This window comes from Trachinotus anak, unplaced genomic scaffold (assembly GCF_046630095.1).
Source record: "Trachinotus anak isolate AG129_WGS33_773 ecotype Australia unplaced genomic scaffold, CSIRO_AGI_Tana_v1 ptg000008l, whole genome shotgun sequence".
Taxonomy (NCBI): Eukaryota; Metazoa; Chordata; class Actinopteri; order Carangiformes; family Carangidae; genus Trachinotus; species Trachinotus anak.
Window position 1 is genome coordinate 8,715,326 of NW_027273859.1, and position 21,218 is coordinate 8,736,543.

The 21,218-nt window shown below is 41.1% G+C and overlaps 1 protein-coding gene across 1 annotated transcript; it reads left to right on the forward strand.

Annotated features, from left to right (window-relative positions):
• Nucleotides 1-4,275: 4,275 nt before the first annotated feature.
• LOC139623802 (neuronal calcium sensor 1) lies at nt 4,276-20,576 on the forward strand. The gene is made up of 10 exons (XM_071482354.1): nt 4,276-4,597; nt 5,222-5,342; nt 6,356-6,498; nt 9,696-9,720; nt 14,789-14,927; nt 17,029-17,107; nt 17,639-17,727; nt 17,806-17,883; nt 18,478-18,585; nt 19,067-20,576. Exons 3-9 carry the CDS (start codon nt 6,435-6,437, stop codon nt 18,574-18,576), a joined length of 573 nt encoding a protein of 190 aa, XP_071338455.1. The 5' UTR covers nt 4,276-4,597; nt 5,222-5,342; nt 6,356-6,434; the 3' UTR covers nt 18,577-18,585; nt 19,067-20,576.
• Nucleotides 20,577-21,218: the final 642 nt, after the last annotated feature.

Consider the following 21,218-nt stretch of genomic DNA (forward strand, 5'->3'; position numbering starts at 1 on the left):
TTGTGCCCATATTTTTATTTAGGCCTTTCACAGCTGCAATCACTGCTGAATTAATCCAAATTATCATAAATAAATCTGAAGTGTTATTGCTTGATGTGGCCATTGGAGGGCAGGCACAATCCTGGAAGAAACTGAGAGGGAACAAGCAGACACACACACACACACACACACACACACACACTCGTACACATACACACACATTCCTCCACAAGTGTATAACAAAATAACTTCCTCTATGTCCATGACAGATGTAAAACATTATCTAATGCTAAATTGCACATTTGGAACATTGGGGATTCACACTGGAAACTATACAACAACAGCAACAACAACAGTAAAGCTAGAACTGACAACCTTACTCCTGTGGCTCATAGCTGTATTTATTTTCCTTCACTACTTAAAACTGGGCCAGATGGAAGACTTTTCTCTCTAGCTTCAACCATTAGTAGTGATTCCTTTTTATATGATTTGATGGCAAGGAAGTAATTTTAAAAATGTCCCTACGCTGATGGTACAAATACAGTAAAACTAGGACAACCGTCTCTTCTTAATGACACAAATGTCCAGCTATAACAAGAATGTATTCCACCCTTCAGATAAACTCTAAAACTAAACTACAGAAAGCATTTAGACCCTCTCCTCCTCCATCCCCTTCCTTCCTGAGGGGGTATAGTTTATCTCCATAAAGCAAGGATTCAAGCCCATCTGCTATTAGTCTGCCAGATATCTGCCCGTTGTCAGTCTGAATTAACAGCTGGGTGTCACAGGCATTACACCAGCATCGCTACTCCACTGAAACCTCAATGCCCCTCTGGATTTACCGAGCACAACAGACTGTGATAAGTGTTGTTGGATCCACTTGCCCATGTCTGTGCAGAAGAGGGTAGGGATTGTATATTTATGATGTCCTAAATTATATATATCTAGCCATATGGGATGCGCAAGTGGGCACAACAGATGATGCCTCGGGAAAGTGTTGGTTGGTTGCAGTTACTGAAGGAGGAGGAAGTTTTCAAGGAACCAAGTTAGACACAGAAAACTCATAATCCCTGCCATTCTGTTAGTTAGATAGTCTCATTTTTGTTGTCGCGTTTCTTCTAAGTTTACCGTCAAAATGTATAATTAATATCCTCCAGAACCTTCCAAATGGTATGTCACTTGTTACAACCTTTTGCATAGACATTTAGTTAACTAGATTTTGTATTGCAAAGCCCAACCTCTTAGCATTTCATTTTGAGATGCATTTATGTAGAGTGGCTCCAGTTTGTACATGAAAGGTTTCTCGTTCATCTGCTTTTCATTCTGTCCATCTGTCACACTGTTGTAAAAGATTAATGTGTGCAAAAACTATAAATGTTCACCTGTCTGTTTAAGGCAGTCCATCACCTTAAGTCTTAATGTTTGGATACTGTATAAAGGATAAGCATCAGTGCTACAGTTTTACTGTGTTTGTTTAAAAAGAAAATGATTAAGGATGTTAATTTCTGGAGCTGGCATGGGAACCTTGCTCTCTTAAGCACAGGCTTGACAGACTGAGCAATAAAATAATTGAATCTCTTGCCTTGACCATGACTGTTTTTATCGTGCAACCTATCAATTGTTATTATTACCAGAGGGCCTTGGTTAAATCTAGCACACTTTTGATGTCTGACTCACTGAAGCTGTGTTTCTGTTCAAAGTTTGGTGTGTGACTATTTATAAAACTGCCAGAGTGATGGATCAGACGTTGAATCAAAGTTACAGCCATACATAAAAATATCACCAACAAATGGCCTCATAACATCCGCTTTTGAAATACACGGATTTTTCTCTCAATCGTTATGTGCTTTGTTTATGAGCCACTCTGTCTTCAAGTTGTAATGTAAGAAAATAAACGAGAGAATATTTCCTCCTGCTGATGGAGTTTTTCCTGCTAATTAAGACTAATATTGTGTTGATGGTATATTGTCAGCTCTAAGATGATGACTTTCCAGCATGTAATGCAATACTGATTGTGCTGAAACTCCGCGGCACTACAAATTATAAAGATATTTTCCAGGCAGTGTTTTCTTTCCAGTAGTCCCCCAGCTGTTTTAGCATATGTCAGCATATCATAGTGATGCGAGGACGCTGCAGGGGCATTTAATGATGCCCCTGCAATGATGATGATGACTTAATGATCATGGTGTGTGGTTTCTGATAAATGGACAAATATCTGCAAGTAATTACACAGAATTGCTTTCAGGCAAAGTTCTTTTGTAGTATGTGTTTGAATGTAAATGTTTGATGCTCTGCAATGGAAATGCTGCTACTTTCTAATGTAAATGACTGTCACATAGTTAGCAAAGAAGAATCTGAGTTAGATGCAATTATGACATGTTTCTGTCTGAATGTCTCTATGTCACTGTTTTGTGATACATAAGAGTGGGATAATCTAAAATGTGTTTCCCCTGTGATTTCTTTCAGTAATACAGTTGTAAACAAAAAGGAATATAAACTATGTCCTGAGGTAATGATAATTAAAACACACTAATATGACACTAAATCATATCTGAGAACAGCTTTAATTGGTGGCCTTACTATTCAAAACAACCTCATTCTTTTGTAGCACACAGTTTATTTGTTTGTTGAGACTAAAATTTATGGAATTAACAACACTGTTGAAGACAAATTTTGTTTCTAAAAAATCAAGCCTTTACTCAAGATCCATTTGCTCTCAAATCTGCAGCATAAAAGACGAGAAATCCATTGATTTATCCCATTTTACCATGGCCTTTCTTCTGTGCCTTGTCCCCTCTATTCCTATGAGACTACTGTAGCTGCAGTTGACTGCAACAAGGGACTGCAGGGAAGGGCACTGAATACTAAGCTGGCCAAGTCAGACAGCCTACATTTAAATCCAACCTTCCCATGAATGGGCAGAAAGCTCCTATTGGGCTATAAAATGATGGTGTAGCAGTTGTTAATGGACAAATCCTTTAACTGAACATCTGTTGGCATGCTGCTGATGGGAGCTGAATTTCAATAAGCTGCACGTGAAAAGGTCTGACTGCAAAGTTTGGACTCAAGCATGAGTAACATGAGCAACAAGCATGAGCAACAAATGAGACTCGTGAGAAAAATGACTCATGCTTGCATCTTTTATGTAGCCTAATAAGCAATCAATACATGTGAGGACTGCAGAACATTAATCTTTTGCTTCAGACAGATTTGAATTTCTCTCCTCCCTCAGCAAACATAGCAGTATATCTGAAATTATTATTATTTTTTTTTACCTCATTCCAAAATTGCACTATTTCACAACCGGCCTTGTGCTCCCCGAAATCAACATGTTATTCTATGTTTGGATAGACTTAACCTGAATTTTGCTGGTATGCTCTCTCAATGTGCTATCCCACTCTCAAGGTTTTATTCTTATTTTCTAGTGTCAGACTCACAAGATGCCTGGTAATTTTTTACACACTGGCTACAGAAATGAATATTACCACAAACCTTGAAATAACTTAAAATTACTCAAAGGGGCACTCTTAAATTTTACACATGAAGATCAGTTTACTTGTTATGCAGAGATCTACTCAGCCTACAAAAACAGTTGTGTAATGTCTTTTGTGGATCTGAATAAAGCTCTTAAGAGAAAATAACCCTCTTGGAGTAAATGCTTGAAGTTTTTAATAGAAACTCTGGGGACGGAGTTTGAAAGATTTACTATACACAGTCGAACAAAAGATTATTGAGTCGCATTTTGGGAATGGCAGTGTTTTTGGTGATTGGCCCATACTAAGCACTAAAAGTCAGGATATCTCAGCTTCTGCTACATGAATTTTTACTTTTCTTTGTGTCTATAATGTCTTTTCTCAGTCCCCTAACTTAATTAAGGTGTAATACCAAATTGCTGGAGAGTTCCTTTAATACCTACTACTAGGCAAGAAATATAGACTAAATATAAGCTCTCATTATACATAATTTTACAGCATTGTATTATATTTCAATTATAGATAAACCATGTAAACTCATTAAGCAGATATACAGTATCAGGACAGCAATTCACTGTCAGGGTTTGACATCAGGCCCATCAATACAGCCTTGGCTGCATAGCCTAATAATAATAACCTTTTTGGAAAGGAAGCTAGGCTTTAAATTGATAAAATAGTTAATTAAACTGCGTTGCAGTGATTAGCCATTAAAAAGGGAAAGTATCTTCTGTCATAACACAATCAAAAACAACAAGTAGCTGTTTATGAGCTATCTAACCCCCCCTCAAACACTATCCTTTTCATTTGCTTACTCTCTGTGTTAACTTGCAGTAAAACTGGGCATACAAGCTTGCTAAAAGTGGCATTCCTGCCTGTGTACTCCGTCCAAAAAAATGTGGGTGAAAAAGTAAGCCTGGCTACACTGACCGTCCGCTTCATACGGAGAGCACACAAAGAGTTAGTGTGCGACCGGCGCTGCCGCGACGTCAGCGTCTCCCGGGCTCGGAGCAGCGCCGGTCGGGGCCAGCAGCGACGTCACTCCCTCACGGCGGCGGCAGAGCGGAGCAGACGGCCGTCCACGCAGCAGCGAGTCGCTCCCTCCGGAACTCGGCGAAAGAAGACGACTTTCTGCCTCTGTAACGCAGGTAAAGCCTGAAGCCGCTTGACACGCAAAAGCTTTTATTCGTTTCAAGGTGGCGTTTCTGTGTGTTTTGTTTTAGTCAACCAGCTACATGAAACAGCGTGGGTCCAATGACTAGCAAGCTCCCCTCACTGTAGCTGCTGTACTGTAGCCATAAACTGTGTGTTGCTATGGCACTGCCTGGCAACGTCCCACACCGCCGCCGCCGCTAAATGCATGTCTCCCTCCTGTCAACCAAAACATGTCAGAATATATGGAAACAAAGCGCACTTTCATCTGTGTTAAATCAGCCATTCAGTTGTTGTGCATTTGTGTGTGTGTTGGTTGTGTTGTTTTACCTCAGCCACCTGTTTTCGTTTGCCTTGAATAGACTTAACGGTACAGTTCATTTGCTTGTCATTTACTTGTGCTAATCTAAAGCTCTGAACTTAAATCTACTTGCTTTACCAGCCGCTCCACACTGTGCCCTGCCTGTTGGCTACATTCAGCAGCTTTGGCAGACAGCAGAAAGGTCGTTGTCTGTTTTGAGTGTTTTTCCAGTCAAGTGCTCATGCGTCTGTGGCTTTAGGTGACAGCATTCCCTTTGTCTTTCCCTTTGTAACTACTCTCCATCTGTTTATTTTCATAGTGACTAAGTAATACCCAGGACCACAAGGCTTGAGCAAACACAAGATGGTGATTACCGGCGTGGCACCCTTCAGAAGGACATCACTGGCCATGGACACGAAGAACAGATGTTTGCAGTGAAGGTGCCTAGTTTTCTATTCTGTGGCTCAGACGGCTGCTGTGGTTAGGCATCAGTGCATGCCAATGCCAGGCCCTGTGATACAAAGAAATTCCATTATCTCTCATCTCGTGTCCGCTGTGACAGAGAGGAGGAAATCACCATACCATGCCGTCGCGAGGCTAGGAAGGAGGGAGCATTATGAGTCAGAATGGAGGAGAAAAGAAAACTGTCACTCTTCAAATCCGCCTATAAGCGTGGTAGACAGCACACATGCTTATTTTAAGAGCAAGACCAGATCCCTTTTTTGCTGTTCAGCTGGCATCTAGAACTGCAGAACTATGTAGAGACCTGGCCTCTTCTCCCTTTTCATAAATTATTACTGAAACCATTTACTTTTTCCCAAACTGTTATGTCTGTATACATTCCACGGATTAGAGTCAATGCTTTGAGTGAGAGCAAAGTGCAGCGGGGTGCATGCAAGGCTGTTCATTGTATTTTAGTTTACACACCTCCTTATCTCAGCTGTCAAGAGGGAGGATTCTTTTCTACAGTAACTTACCCAGAGCAATAGAGATAGTGGTGGGAAAGGAGGGGTGGGAGGAGTGAGAAGAACAGAGAATGAGTGTGAGGGAGTGAGCGTGCTTAACCCAGCCACTGAGTGACTCTTGTATCCAAGGACGAAGGTAGCAACGCATCCAAACGCCACTCTTCGCCCACGGACTGCTGCGAAGAAATGAGGTGGACACATAGGCACTCAGGAACACTTGAATAGACTCAACAACCTGCCGGCCCCTCTTCTTAGTGGCCCCTGGGGTTTGACTCGTCTGTCTGGAGTGTCGGGGGTGATGTCTGAGCAGATCATGACCACAGCTAGAGTGAACCACACAGAACGATATACTTGTTTAACTTGAATGGGAGTTGTTTTTTTTTATTTTATTTTTTATCCAAACCAAAACAAAACAAAAGCGTCTTTCTCTTACCTCACCGGTGTCATTGCACCTAAACTGGCACGTATTTGTTGTATGTTTTTGGCAGAGGAGCAGATTGGAGAGGAGGTAGTAACAGGTGCTGTGTGCCAAGGTGGATTTGGAGGTGTGGAGGAAAGCTGAAGATCATGGGTAAATCAAACAGCAAGCTCAAGCCAGAGGTGGTGGAGGAATTGACAAGGAAAACCTACTGTGAGTACCTAAGATTTTTTTTTTTTGCTTGTCATTATAAAGGAAATGCAAATGCTTTCCAGCAAGCCTGTATACAAATTTAAGAACATTCTGACCACTGGTAAAATATTATGCAGTATGTGATTGGAATACATATATCATATTATCCACCCACTGTGTTCCATGCAGGTTTCACAGTAAAAAGCCCTGCCTGTTGGGATGTATTGGGATTCTACATTAGTTTCTCATTAACAGTATAACTGAGCTACAACTAAATGTTAGCTGGAAATACGCTCCCTACTTGCTTTTGAATTTGCATTTAAATGTTGTGTAGCAAATTATAATTGGTTAAGGTCTTGCAAAAGTTGTAATCAGCAACTTTAAGTGATGCTGAAGGGATTTATGAATATGCTGAAGATGCTGAGTTTGTGTCAGCTATCGAGTTGCGGGTTTTAGTGATGAGGATTTGGTTTTATATGCAGTTCATGGACACTTTACATATGTAAATCTTTTATAAATGTATACACAGACAGAAAAAATGGCAAAATATAAAGAAATTCCACATTAATTCATTCATCACCTTACATGTCAAAATTTTAGATATAATTCCTGCATAGAGAGTCACAGAAATGGTGGGTTCACTGGAGGGAATGACCCAACCCTGAAGCCTGTCCACAGGATTGCAAGTACATGGATTCTTGTTGTTTCTCTCGACTTATCAGGACATTGCAGATTGACAGCATTTGCTTTTCTCACTTGCTAGAGGCTGTAATAACTTATTTATTGACGATCTCCTGCTGAGCAAAGACTGATTTTTTTTCTCCCCCCACAGTTTTCAATCAAATTTGAGCAGAGATCACAGTTATAATTACCACAACAATGTCTGCTCGGAAGACACTATATTAATCATTTGTGTGTTATTTCTGGAACACAGCGTTATTATTATTATTTGAGCAGTACACTGTGCAGGTGTGGGTGGGAGTTGACATCCATTGGCTGCTTAATGACAGTGTTATTTGTGTGGTGAGTCTCTCCACAGCAGAACCAAGGAAGGCAGGAAATTGCTGTGGAGGAAGATTGGGCTTCGTGCTGGGCTGGGCTGCTTGCTGCTGTCCTTTACTCACTCCCTCTCTCTCTTTCTCTCTCTCTCTCTCTCTCTCTCTCCCTCTCTCTCTCTCTCTCTCTCTCACTCTCTCTTTCTCTTTTACCCTTTTACCCTGTCTCTCTTGCTTTATCCCCTAATTGCCCTCTTTGAGCAGGGAATGGAATAGTATAATTAGGATCTTATCTGGTTAGCATCGCTGAGAGGGGCACCAAGCTTTCTCTCCCAGCGTGATCATTCTCCCCTGTTCTGTTGTTGCTTGACTTGAGCCTCTTTCTCTTGCTCTCCCATGAGAAGCTTTGTCTGCCATTTTAGTCAATGCTTTCCCTTGGTTCTTGACAGATTGGGGACTTAGTACATTACTCTGTGCCTATGTGTCTTTATGTGTCAGTGGTAGAAGAAGTAGGGTGTTTTTTCCCCGTAGATAATGCCCCATATGTTGACAAGCAACCAACAAGACCAGGACAGATCTAAGGCCTATTTAGTTCAAAAGAATATCTGTTGATGTCTGTCTTCTGCCTTGCTGTAAGTCTGAAATGCTTCATAAGAAAATTATTATGGCCTTATCTTTTCAGTGAAACACTGTCATGGCCAAATACAACATTTAGCCATGCAGAGGCTTTGGCTAGCCGTTTTTTTCCCATTTTTAGTCAAAACTGTGTGAAATGGTTGTATCCTCACCTGTACATTAGAAAGCTTAATTCAGCCCAGATATGCTTTTCTGCTCTGGCATCACATGGAAAGACCAGCAGTCTTAATAAAATGTCTGAATGATGTAAGCTAGGCCCATGTAAACATGATGATTTTATAAGTTGTCAAAGCCATGAAGAGGCTCACAGTGACAGACTGCAAGCTGGACGTGTTCTAGCAACCCTGAAGGGCCAACCGGCTGAGTGGGCCCTGCACTCTCCTGCAATTGGCTGATTGCATTATTGCCCATTGCCTCTGACTGAGTTATGTAATAACATTTTTTTTTATTAAATCATAGCCATGGTAAATTGCCTCAATTTTTGACTACATTGACTTTTGAGGCCAATTTAATGGTAGCTTGGCTTGGCTGACTGTCGTGAGATTGACCCTGACATTTATTGCCCAGGAAAGGGTCACATGATTGGTTTCTTGGTGAAATGCTGAGCAGAACAAATTGAGGTTGAGATATATGCAGGCAAAAGCTACTTGACCAGGCGACCTTATTGATCTTCTGTATTATTCTGCTAGTCTAGTCTCATTATTGAATTCTTTATGTAAATCTCAGGGTAAAGTTTTTACAAAAATCATGTTGACCCTGGTCATAAATGTATTTTTGCTATCTGACCAATCCTCCACAATGAGAAGGTGCTGCATTAATGGTAAAGTGGATGGCTGAACCTGGAGCTCATTGTTGACTTTGTTTAAACTATGAGTTGCTCAAGGTTAAACATTACAGTAGAGGAAATTATCGATTAACTAACTGCTATTTTTTTGTATTTATAAGCCTCTTGCTTTGCCTGAGGCCCAGCACAAGAGGTAGTGGACAGCTTCTATCCTCAGACTTACAACATGAAGTCTCTCTCAAGGAAAACCTGGTCAAACTAATGCTGTTGGTTTTCAGCCCTTGTTTTCATTAGTAACCTCAGGGGCCAAGAGGCTTAAAATTGCTTAGGTTACTTGAGAGAAAGTAAAGAGACAAAGGACAGCCATGAGGGATTGGTTGATTAGATACTGGCAGATAATGGTGCTTGCGTGGGCATGATAACATGTCCGGCCTCCTAAATGCTTCTCTTTCTTAAAACTGTGGCTGACCTTCATTCCCTCAATCTTGTTTGTCTTTTTGTGGCTCCCTGGGGTTCACTCTCACTTGTCCTCTTCTCTGCTGGCCAGGAGAAATGATTATTCATCTTCTCTGACACTGATTAATTCTTCACTCATCTAAACATGGCTATTTTCCAATGATTACATGTTGACAGTGTTGAATATTTTTGGTCAAGTCAGAAGATTTGTGTAAGAAGGGATTGGGCCAAGATGATTAATGATGCTACTACTTGGCTCCCGTGTTGTATTTAACAGCCAGCTACTTTTTTTCTAGGACAACCAAAGTTTTTCTCAAAACTAATGTAACTCTTTATTTCTCTTACAGTTACCGAAAAAGAGGTGCAGCAGTGGTAAGTGTGTGCATTCATTTTTAATGAGAATTTTCCATTCCTGATGTGAGGCTAGTATATTTGCAATTGTCTCTTTACTGGCAGAGCTCACAGGAATCAGGGGTCTTATCTTGACCCACTTGCAAAAGCCATATTGATGTATATATTTCTGTCCACTAATAGTGTATTTACAGTTGGTTTGAAAGTTGATTTGAAGCCGTCTCCCTCGCACTACCCTGAAGACAGAAGCGTTCTGAAAATAGCATGACTTTGAAGCCTTAGTGAGACTAAGTGACTTTGGAGGCTGATAACACTGATACTAACATTTCCATGATGCATTCCTCAACAACCTTTTTGCTCTGTTTGCAAGAAGGGATGTCTGATAACAGAAGAATGGCGGGGGCACAAGGTTGTTTCACTCTTAGGCATGTAATGACTACATGGGCCCAGAGCCTCCACAAGGTTGGCGATTAGTAATCCTCTCTGTCAGATTCTGTACCTATTAGTCAGTGTGACCTCCACCAGCATCATCTAACAGAGGTCTAGCTGTTGTCTGTTCCCTGCCTGTGCTCACAGTGTTGTAACATGTACTTACATATATCCAAATGAAACGTATTTGTGACACAAAGACACCTTTGGCCATGATAAGTGTCAGTGCTGTGGTGAGAGTGATCATTACTGTTAAGGTGTGATTTTCTGAATGTCTTTCTGAAGGCACAGTTTGATAGACAATGCATCTTCATTACAGAGATGATTCAAGCATGAGCATAGCCGTCGCTTTTGTTTTGCTGCATGCTGCTGTTGAGCTATTGTTTCTTTGGAAATGAAAAACAAAGAATAGTGTATGTCAGAAGAGGGAGCACCGTAATAAAGTGATCACTCTTGCATGTTCACACTTCAGTTATCCTGCTTTGGTTTTGCATTTCAGGTCCTAATTCTGCATGCATCAATAGAGCTGTGCCTGCAGAGCTAGTCGCTGTTCATGTCCCCTGTTAGGGAGTTTACAGGGGGGAGGAGCCAGGGCACATTCACAGCCTCACAGCCACACAGCAGCAGCAGCAGCAGAAGCAGCAGCATTAGATATCACTGGGCATTGGCAGGTCCAGAGCCTCCAAGCTGGCCTGTCTCTGGGGCTGCCTGAGTGCACTGGGGTGGAATACCCCCCACCCCGCTGAAACCTCCACCCTTCGGCTGTACAGCCAGCTAGCTCACCATCACTCTCACTGTCTTTCACAGGAAAGTTTGCATGAGTCCTCACTTGAAGATCAGCAGCAATCAACACGGCTGAGTGTGAGGGATGAGAGGGAATTTTACCAGGGGAAATGCCAGATGGCGTGTAATTAGAGCACAGGCACAGACACAGAAGAATTAGCAGGGTTAGATAAATGCCTGTGTTGTGCATTAAATTTGTTCCCCTTTCTAATTCTCCTCTAAGGGAACATCATTAGTATGCCTGAGGCTCACCTAAAATCAATAACAAAATGCCATAGTGCAGTGATATTCCTGCCAGCTAGGCAGGAGCAAGTGAAACATCCTGCACAACTCTTCAGCGAGCCACCATGGTAGATGCCAAGGAGTAGGAGCCAGTGCCAGTAATAAATACTTTATCTTCAAACTGGCTCCCCGGTGGGCTCTGATGCACAATGTCACGTCTGCTATGTCCCTGCAAGTATAGTGTGTAGCTGCATTGTTACACTACTTCAAGTACAGTCTGACTGTGTATGTGTCTTAGCACCAGTGTCACCAAGTCAGACTCCCAAGTACATGATGCGTTCTTAGCAAATGAAGGTGATTCAGATTATGACTGATTAATAGCAAACATGTATACACTGGTACTTTGGTACTGTATCTATTTTACTAATGTAGATAGATACATTCATCCCCCAGGGGAAATTCAATTGTCCAATAGTTATGCAGTTATATGTAAGCAGTTTAGATTTGTATGTTTATGTACTGCTTATGTAACTGCACTGCTTATATGTTAAATGTAGTAATGAGCGTTATATGGGCAGTGCATGCCTGTTAAAGCAAATTGATGTGACTGTCTGAGGAGGGAAGATGACAGTTCAGCAACAGTAATTCAGGCAAACCTTTGATCGATTGATACAGAATATTTAAGGTTAGTATTTGAGAGTTTAAAATATATGTATCGGCTAACATTTGTTTTATTATTTTTTTAACATAACCAATCTTTTTTGACAAGAATCCCTTTAATTTGTTCTTTAAAGATTTGTCACAGAGACTTTAAAAGGACATTTTACAGCTGAAAATGGTTAAAATATTAACACCAAGAGCGAACCTAAACTACACTGAACTATAATGAACATCAGATGAAGTACAGCAATGTATGATGAGGGAAATCTTTTAAAATGGACATGAAATTATTTTTTGATAACTGAAATAGCCCATCGGCAATAACTAGAGGTGAACTGTGCCAATTTTACTCATGACAGTCTGTTCACAGATCTTGCATACAAGTGTGGGAAATAAAACCTATAAAAATGTTTTAGTGGCTCCAGAGGGAGCTGTGTGAAATCTGATAAACTGCCTCAAGTGATGTCAAATGAATCAGTGTCACTTGGGAATGAAATGAAAAAAATCTGCAGGCATGGGGTTAGAAATAAGTGATTTTACCAGACCTCTTAAACCCACTGCTAATCTCTGCTCGAGGCAGGCGGTTTGAGGCAACATCAGCAGCTGTTAGCATAACACCCTCCAAACCCTCCAACAGAACTGTAAAATATAAATGTAATTAATGTAATGACAATTTTGTTTAGTTTTAACATAGTCCTAGAATGTATTTGTCATCCCACTGCCATCACTCAGAGCATCTAGTGTACTACAGAAAGAGAGAGCGAGAGTCTTACTCACTCCTTGGTTGCTCTTTCTCTCTTACTCACAGGGTGAAGTATTCCCTGACATATCCTTTTAACCTTTTAGCCTCTACATTTCCCATAATGCAACCCATGAGCGCCTTTCATTTGTCTGCCGCTGCCTCCTGAATACCCACTTCCTTCAAACTCCAAAACTCCAGTTTGTAGCAGGTTCATTTTCAGACTTGGGAAAGCTTCTTCATGTTACTAGTAGTAGTTTAAAATACACACCAGTCTCAGCCTCACAGGGTCTTCAGCATGCTGTCTGGACCACATTATTTATGCATTCTGTGATGTTAATTCAACTATATGAATGCATTTATCCTCTTGTCGGTGCAATGCAAACAGCTGGAAAGCTTTTTTCCCACCATTACGTGAACTCCAATCAAAAACACATTTCTGTTTTGTAATTTATTCTCTACATAAACTGTGGTATCACTATATATGTAATAAGCAGACATATCAGTAGTGGAGTATCAATTTAATTAACTTTTTTGTTTGTCGATCCATCCATTAGCTGTACCGCTGATCCACTGAGGGTTGGAGGGGGCTGGAGGCGACAGGCAGGGTACACCCTGGACAGGTCACAGGGCTGACATGTAGAAACAAACAACAGTTAACACTCACAGTCACACCAAGAGTTAGCTAACCTGCATGTCTTTGGACTGTGGGAGGAAGCTGAGTACCTGCAGTAAACCCACACAGGCATAGGGAGAACACGCAGACACCACCCAGAAAGGCCCCGGCTGGTCCGCAGGTTCGAACCCAGAACCTTCTTAGTTTGTTCATGATATATTAAAATTGGCCGACATTTGACCCACCTGAAACAAAATGGACACTTCTTGTAAACTACCATCTGTTAGGTAAAAGTATTATTATTATTATTGTGGATGTTAAGATTTTTCCATTTCATCACAGCCTTTTGTTCACTGTGACTGCACCTGTGAAGACCAAGAATATGTGTCTTTACTGCCCGAACAAATCAAACTGTGGGAATTTGTATATATGTTCTATACCTAAAATGTATACTGTATGTACAGTATACATATAAGCTATACAGTATGTTGCAGTATCATTCAGCCTTTATATTGATTTCCAGAAATATAATATTCCATAGTCACACATAAAAAATGACTAAAGAATTCAGGTGAAATGGGTCGGCTCTGGATTATGATATGCTTTGTGTGTTTTGTACTTTGAATACCAATTAGGTTGTATTCTGCATTATAGAGAGCCAGCCTTTCATTTTCCTGCATATCTCCAGATAATTCAAATGTGAGAATTACATGGTTCTGCTCTCTTCTCGCTTCTCTTCTTGCTGAACTTTTTCCCGGCTGCTCCTCAAAGCGTCTCTCCATCTCTTTGACTATATGGAGCTGGCTTCATTATCTCCCAGGCAGATTAAAAGTAAAGAGTTTAAGAGGAGTGAGGAGCCAGAGTGTTCGAGGAAAAGATCTTTCCTGACCTTCATTCTTCATCAGAACACTCTCTGTGGCCTTAATTACAGCCTTGGCTTATTTTGAACAGCTTTAACTGAATCACAGACGAACATGCAGTGCTCCCTTGTCTGAACTTGCGTCATTTTTGCTGTTGATCAAGAGTAAGAGCTCTTTGTAAATTTTTTTTTTTTTTTTAACTAGAGAGGGTTATTATTTCCTCCTCTTACTTTTCATCTAAAATGTATTTTTGGAAAGGCTAACACTCTCTTCTTTACTCCCTTACCTGTTATGGTCCAGTTATACTCAGGCTGCTTCTTTATGAAAACATACATGGAAACTACCTACCTTTGAGTGACTGCGCTTGAAATTGCTTATGAAATGCTTCTATATATAGGCTAATAGAGATATTAAGTCGCTCTCTAGATATGTCATTTCCAGGGGCGAGAGGAAGCTCTCAGACTTATCTATCAGCTGCGCATATTATCAAAAGAGGACTAGAGAGTAATTTGATTAGAGTTAACCACTCTGGGCTTGCTATTGGATTAAGGCGATCGTCTTATCTGTGAATGAGACAAATAGCTTTGCACTTTACCTTTCTAGATCTAGCACAGTCTTGTGGAGTGAAGTGAGTCAGTAAAGCCTGCTGTGGAAGTGGGGATGTGGCTTCAGTCTATCATCTTTGTCCAGGCTTGTCTTGATTATGTATCCTCACTACATTATAAATCATATTTGACCTCTGTGAATAATCTCTATGTGTATGTGTTCTTTATTTTTCAGGTACAAAGGCTTCATTAAAGATTGTCCAAGTGGGCAGCTTGATGCTGTCGGCTTCCAGAAGATATATAAGCAGTTCTTTCCTTTTGGGGATCCTACAAAGTTTGCCTCCTTTGTCTTCAATGTTTTTGATGAAAATAAGGTTTGTATTCAAATTTGTATGTTCAGCTTTCTTTTTTTATTCAGAATGACAGAGATTTGTTTGGACTGGCTGTTTGTCGTGGCTTGCTGCAACATAAGGGGAGTTATGTGTTTGGGGTGAGAGCTAATCTAAGGGTCTTAATTCAGGTCAAGTCAGTTTGCGATAACAGCAGGTCCTTGTTTCTGGCCAGCCAGAGGTTGCAGAGAATAAACAGGCCAACATGGTGAAGGACCCCTATTCATTTTGATGCTGTTATTATTCCAGGGCCCTTTTTACTTTTTTTATTAGAACTGCAGGCTCTCAGGATTGTATACAGAAGGTTATTCAGTCAAACCCCTTTTGACTGAAGGCTGTTTGTTTTGGACAGTGAAATGTAATAAAAGTCTAGGCCAACGTTAATCAAAATATAAAGGTAGAAGGACGTTATTTACAGTTGGAAATTCCATGTTCATTGTCCTCTGCAAATGATTTCATGTATCATGTGTAATGATTGTCCTGTTTCCGTTCTTAGTATTTTTATTCTTCACTTTAGTGTTTGCACAAAGAGAACTCTGATATTTTTGCAGTTATTTGAGGACCTTGGCAACAAAACTCTTCATGTGCCTCTTGGAATCAGCCTGAACATTGTCATTCAATATTTCAACAGCACAAGTTATTCTGTGTTCAGAAGTGGGTGCTGATGGTTGGAGATGAATTGTAGCATCAATAAAACCTTTAGTTTTGTGCTGGAAATCATGAGTGCTACTTTTTTTTTGAAAGGTGTGTTATGTATTTCTTTTTCTTTTTTATTGTTTTATTTTTCAAATACTTGAATATTGCCCTTGTTATGTGGAGGCATCCTCTAAGGATTTGAGGATAGGATGATAAAGCAAGTTTTGTCAATAAGCTGCATTTGTCTGAAGTAATCTACCTCATTGCAGCTGCACACACCATTATTCAATTTGTGTTTACGGAGACAAACTGAGGATGAGCAGCTCCTGGGACCCCGGGAGGTTTATTGACTTCAGTTAAGAAGCTTTGTGTCAGGAAGATCAGAAAACCCCTGTGTCTAATGTTAATCTACGACCTTCATTAGCGTTAGGCACCCCATAGTTAGAGAATGCATTGATCTTAACAGGTTTTATGACTTATGTAATCAGCAATGCATGACTTCAGTATTGTCTGCAGGTCAGATGTCTGGTAGAGATAAAGTTAGTTGACCCCAGGGCCATGAAGAGCGCTTGGCTTTTCCTCTGAAACTAAGAGCTGTGGCAGGACTCACAGTGGTTACAGGTAGGCGGCTGTTGTAGCAGAATGTGATGCAGCACAGTGGGAGCTCATGAGAATATGAATGAACCAAAGCCTGAAGGCTCCACTATCAGCCAATTTCTATGCATTGCTTGTTGTCCACAAGTTGTTTTCACTTGGAATGTGAACAGCATTTCTTTTATGCAGCGCTGCAATTTGATTTGAGTAAGTCTCTTGCAGTGGCTTGAGACTGGCGGTCATAACTTGATGAGCTGGTCTGAATCATTGCTGTTTGAGCCTCTCTGAGCTTTCGTTTTATATTTGATGACTATCCATGTTAGCAGATGTTTCTCTCCGCTGCACAAAGTGTGGCCTCGCAGAAGAACGCTAAAGGCCACAGCTTTAGGAGGTTAATTGGAAATTTTGAGCTTGTGTGGTAAGATTCAGTGCATGGGGATCCAACAAGGCTAAGAGGAAGTAAATGTCACAGTGGATTATTTTCTACCTTGTCGGACAGATTTATCTGCCAGGCCCCTTCATGATGTGGAATCACTGGAAAAATGTTTGCCCCAAATATACAATGGCTGTATGTTTGTGTGCTGTAACTTTTAGACTATGAGCCAGTAGCATCCATCTTACTAATGACCAGAGGTGACATATTTCTGCCTCAGGAGAGAGCCAGGTGCAGGGCAAAAAATAGCAGCTGACTTGGAGCAAACGTCTGGCCCCATTTTCAGCAGAATACAGCAAGGACATCATGAAAGAACAGCAAGGAGTTCATGAAAGTACAGCCATGGCAAGTGTGAAGTAAAATGCTCATCTTGTCTCTGGGCCATTTTCTCTCCCTCTTTCTCTCCCTGTTGTCGCTCTGGAGGATGGACGCATCGAGTTCTCTGAGTTCATCCAGGCCTTGTCGGTGACTTCTCGGGGGACTCTGGATGAGAAGTTGAGATGTAAGATGATGCACCCTCCTCCCCTGTTTTTTTTAACATTCAAATGGCAGGATTTAGGATTGACTTCCATGCATTGCATATGAAAGAGGGCTGGTGGCTTCCCAGAGAAAAGCAAATAAAAGATGGTGAACAAGCTACAGCTGGCATCTGCAAGCTGTAGCTCATGACCAAACCTCTTCTTGAAAACAGAACACCCTAGAAAGCCTTAAACTGTAGCTGCCACCATAACTTTTAACTCTACAACAAAGTATGATCCTTATTTATATCCAGAATTACCACAGTAGCCTTTTGAACTGGGAAGCCACCATGGCAGGCTGCTGTCTGTCTCTACTCAGGTCTCCAAAGACATGAAACTCCATGTGCTCTGTAATCCGTGAAAATAAACTGTGTATTTAATATAATCTTTTGTTTTACATTTTGAGGTGACAGTAGCTCTCTGATCTCAATATGAGCTCACCTACCAGAAATTGTTGCGAACCTCCTCCCTGCTGCAGTAAAACACGCATAGTTAAACATCTTTTCTCTACACAGGGGCTTTTAAATTATACGACCTTGATAATGACGGCTACATTACCCGTGATGAGATGTTGAACATCGTCGATGCCATATATCAGATGGTGGTAAGTTTTATGAAACTTTTGAAGTTTAAAGCTGTGTTTTGTTTTAACAGTATAGAGTGTAATGATTTGATATCTTAGGGGAACACTGTGGAGCTGCCAGAGGAAGAGAACACACCAGAAAAGCGAGTGGACCGTATTTTTGCGATGATGGACAAGGTTAGAGGTTTAATATTGAAATTATATCAAAAGACTGAAGTGATAAAGACAATGATAATGGATTAGTTGCCATACCATTTGATGTTACTGTATACAGTTTAACATCAAACTTTGCCTGACATCGATGCATTCATGATTCTTTTACCATCTAGAGGACCGAATCTGCTTTTCTTGCCACCCTTAGGGCTTTAACATGGACACTGTTAGCTTTTATTCGTAGCCATCACAGCGTCAATAACACTGTCCACAGTCTATAAACATATATAGTGTCCTCCACCACTGGACCTCGGCGGTATGCCCACTCTCTTAGCCCCAGGACTCTCTCATCTTTAGTGAAAGATGAGACGTAGCCTGCTTGGGCATGTTACTGCCAAGATCAGCCCATTGGTCCAGTTTTGCAGCACAGCAGCACTTAATGATTTGTATTGGCAGAGAGTGGCAATCATCCAAGTGCACTGAACCAAAGATCAGTACAACAGCATAGACCAGGAATAGCATGATTTAGCTTGAGAGCCTCTTTTGCCCCCTTCTGGTAGCTCTGTGTTAAAGCATTAACAGGATTCAGCTTCATGTTGTCTGATTTCCTTCCCTCAGAATGCAGATGGGAAGCTGACTCTGCAGGAGTTTCAGGAGGGCTCAAAGGCAGACCCCTCTATTGTCCAGGCATTGTCACTCTACGACGGACTTGTGTAGGAATGTAAGGTGAGTGGGGTATTAATGAGCTAGTTCCTGCATACTTCTCCGCTTGGGTGATTTTTCAATCCCAGGTCATACCTTAGCTCCAAGATAACACTGTGTAATTCTTATTTCAACAGAGCAAAAAGTACAAGAAAGTAAATTCACTCCGTGGGCTGAAACCAAAATGAAGAAGCTTCTTTCTGCTCTCAGTTTGTTCTTATGAATTATTCAAATTTCCCACTTGTTTGCTGGCAATCAAATAGTCTTGCAGTCCTGAGTGAAGAGGGGGGTGCCCCCCTCCACTCACTGCATATTATAATGCATCAGCCACTGCCAGTTGTTGCTGACATCCTGCTCAGCGTTTTGTAAACTGTGAAGCGAGCTTGTGAAGACATATTTTAGTAATGCAGTCGCTCTGTTCAGTGGTTGTCATGCATGCTCCCAGGTTTCATGACACCACTTAGTGTCTTCTGTTCAGATGGTAATCACTCTCACCACTCCTCAGATGGATCCAACTCAGCGTCCTCCTGCGCGTTACACGCCAATCCAGCACCATCACACCTGTAACAGGAGGAGGCCACATTTAACTCGCTTACCCTGACGTGGACTGCAAACTTTTTGTCGCAAGGCCCCACGGCATCTGTGTCAAGTAGCTGTTCGTCTACATTTCCACCAAGGATTGTGAAGAAATATATCCTCTGATGTGACAGAGAACTCAAACATTCAACCCTCAGTCATTTATCTGTGCTTCTACAGCTATGTGGCACTGCGTACATCCTTGAGTGTTGTGGACTGTGTACGAGCATTTCAGCAAGCGCAGTGTTGTGGTTTCCCCACGGACAGGAACTGAATTCCCCCGGAGATGTTAGTGTGCGTCTTGTTCGAATGCTGTAAACCAGGGGATGCACGAGAACTGCTCAGAGGAACTGTGCTGCTGCTTCATCACCGCGCAAAGAGACTCTAAATCTGGAAATCTGGGAAAATGTATTACAAGGTGATAACGTGAACACTAGCTTAAACTTTCAAAGCAGTATAGTGTATATTGTATAATGTAAATATAATGGTAATTTATTTTCTGCTTTGCTGCATTTATGGGAATTTCCTCATAAATATGGAATGAAGTTTTATTTTTTATCAAAGGTGTTGAAATGTATTGCACTGTATTTTTCATTATTATTGTGGGATTGTTTTTTCTCACATTCTGAAGTTTCCTTTTCCTGAGAGAACAGGGTTTTTATTTGAAGAAGAGTGTTGAAAAGTGGGGGCTTTTCTAGGGATTATTTTACTATGTTTACAGTCTGTGCATCCTATTGTTTTCACTTCCCCGTTAGCAGGAGCGTCTGGTGTCTGCAGTGTCGCACAGCCACGTCCTGAATGACATGACCAAGCAACGCGGTGAATTCTCACAGCGTACATCTGAATTGAGGCTCATTATTTCTTTTGAGAGCATCACACCCCACCCTCAGCACACACAAAGCCCTGGTCATTGAGAGGCACAAACAGACATCAGCTCTGGTTGTAAAGCTTTTGCGAGCTCTATGGTTGCAATTGTCCACTTTGTATTCGTCCTGTGTGAGGCCAGAGCATGTGATGATGCCTTTTTTTTCATTCTTGGATTATTTTAGTTAGAACATTAAGATGTTTTATCAGCTTCACTGATTTTATGCCTTATGCAAATGATAATTTACTAAATGATAAATGTCATTTACCTGTTGATTGACAGTATAAGAGCACAGAATAAAATGCATTTAAGTGGCTAACTTTTTTATTACTGTATTGTTAGTCTGGAATGGACTGAAAAACGTGTTTAATTTTGTATTTACCTGTTTTTTGATCATTTAAGGAGCTGCTTTGTGGAATGACTGTTGCTCAAATGTGTATTTGTACAATGTTAAACTTCCCTGATGATAATCACGTATCCAAAATTGCACACTTCCTATTGCATGGTATTTAAAATGTCAAACACTATGAATCCAATGCAGCCACTACACTAATACAGAACAATTTCATGTCAAGTTTTAGTGCCTGTTATGCTTTGAGTCGCAGAATGGCTCATGCCACCTTGCTCTGTGGTAGAAGCCTGGTTGTATAACGAACAATGAACTGCATAAAACTGTGATGTCTTGGCATTGACGGGTGGATTAATGAGGCTCAGTGGCTTTTGTGTCGAAGCTGCTGGGTCTGTCTGCTCACTGGGCCTGCTCAGACCTGCTTTCTGTTTTCTCCTCATCAAGGACAGATGGAAGTGATATCAGGAGGAGGCGGTCGGGGGGGGGGGGGGGGGTGCAGAGCTTTGACCAGAGAGAGAGACTACTCTGTCTTTTGGGTACATCTTTCATTCACTTTGTATTTTATAGAAGTTTCAAATATAGCATCTGTAACTAAGTGCAGCAAAAGACAAGAGGATCAAAATATTCTGGGCCCCAGACTCTTCCTTTGGAAGAAGACACTGAATTATTTACATTGATAAGATCTGGGCTGGCTCCCTGAGTTAGGCCAGATCTCTTTATAGGAGATATGTCATAGCTAGACATCAAGTGCGTAAGAGTAACGTTTAATGATCAATAACACATTTCTATTCACACCAGCAACAAAGTAAAAAGGGACAGTGACATTTCTGTGTGGCCCGGCAAGCTATTCCACCCATTCATATGCCA

Coding starts and splice junctions, on each gene's coding strand:
- LOC139623802 (XM_071482354.1), top strand. CDS start 6,435: ATGGGTAAATCAAACAGCAAGCTCAAGCCAGAGGTGGTGGAGGAATTG. Junction 6,499..9,695: donor ATTGACAAGGAAAACCTACT/GTGAGTACCTAA, acceptor TTTCTCTTACAG/TTACCGAAAAAGAGGTGCAG. Junction 9,721..14,788: donor GAAAAAGAGGTGCAGCAGTG/GTAAGTGTGTGC, acceptor TTTATTTTTCAG/GTACAAAGGCTTCATTAAAG.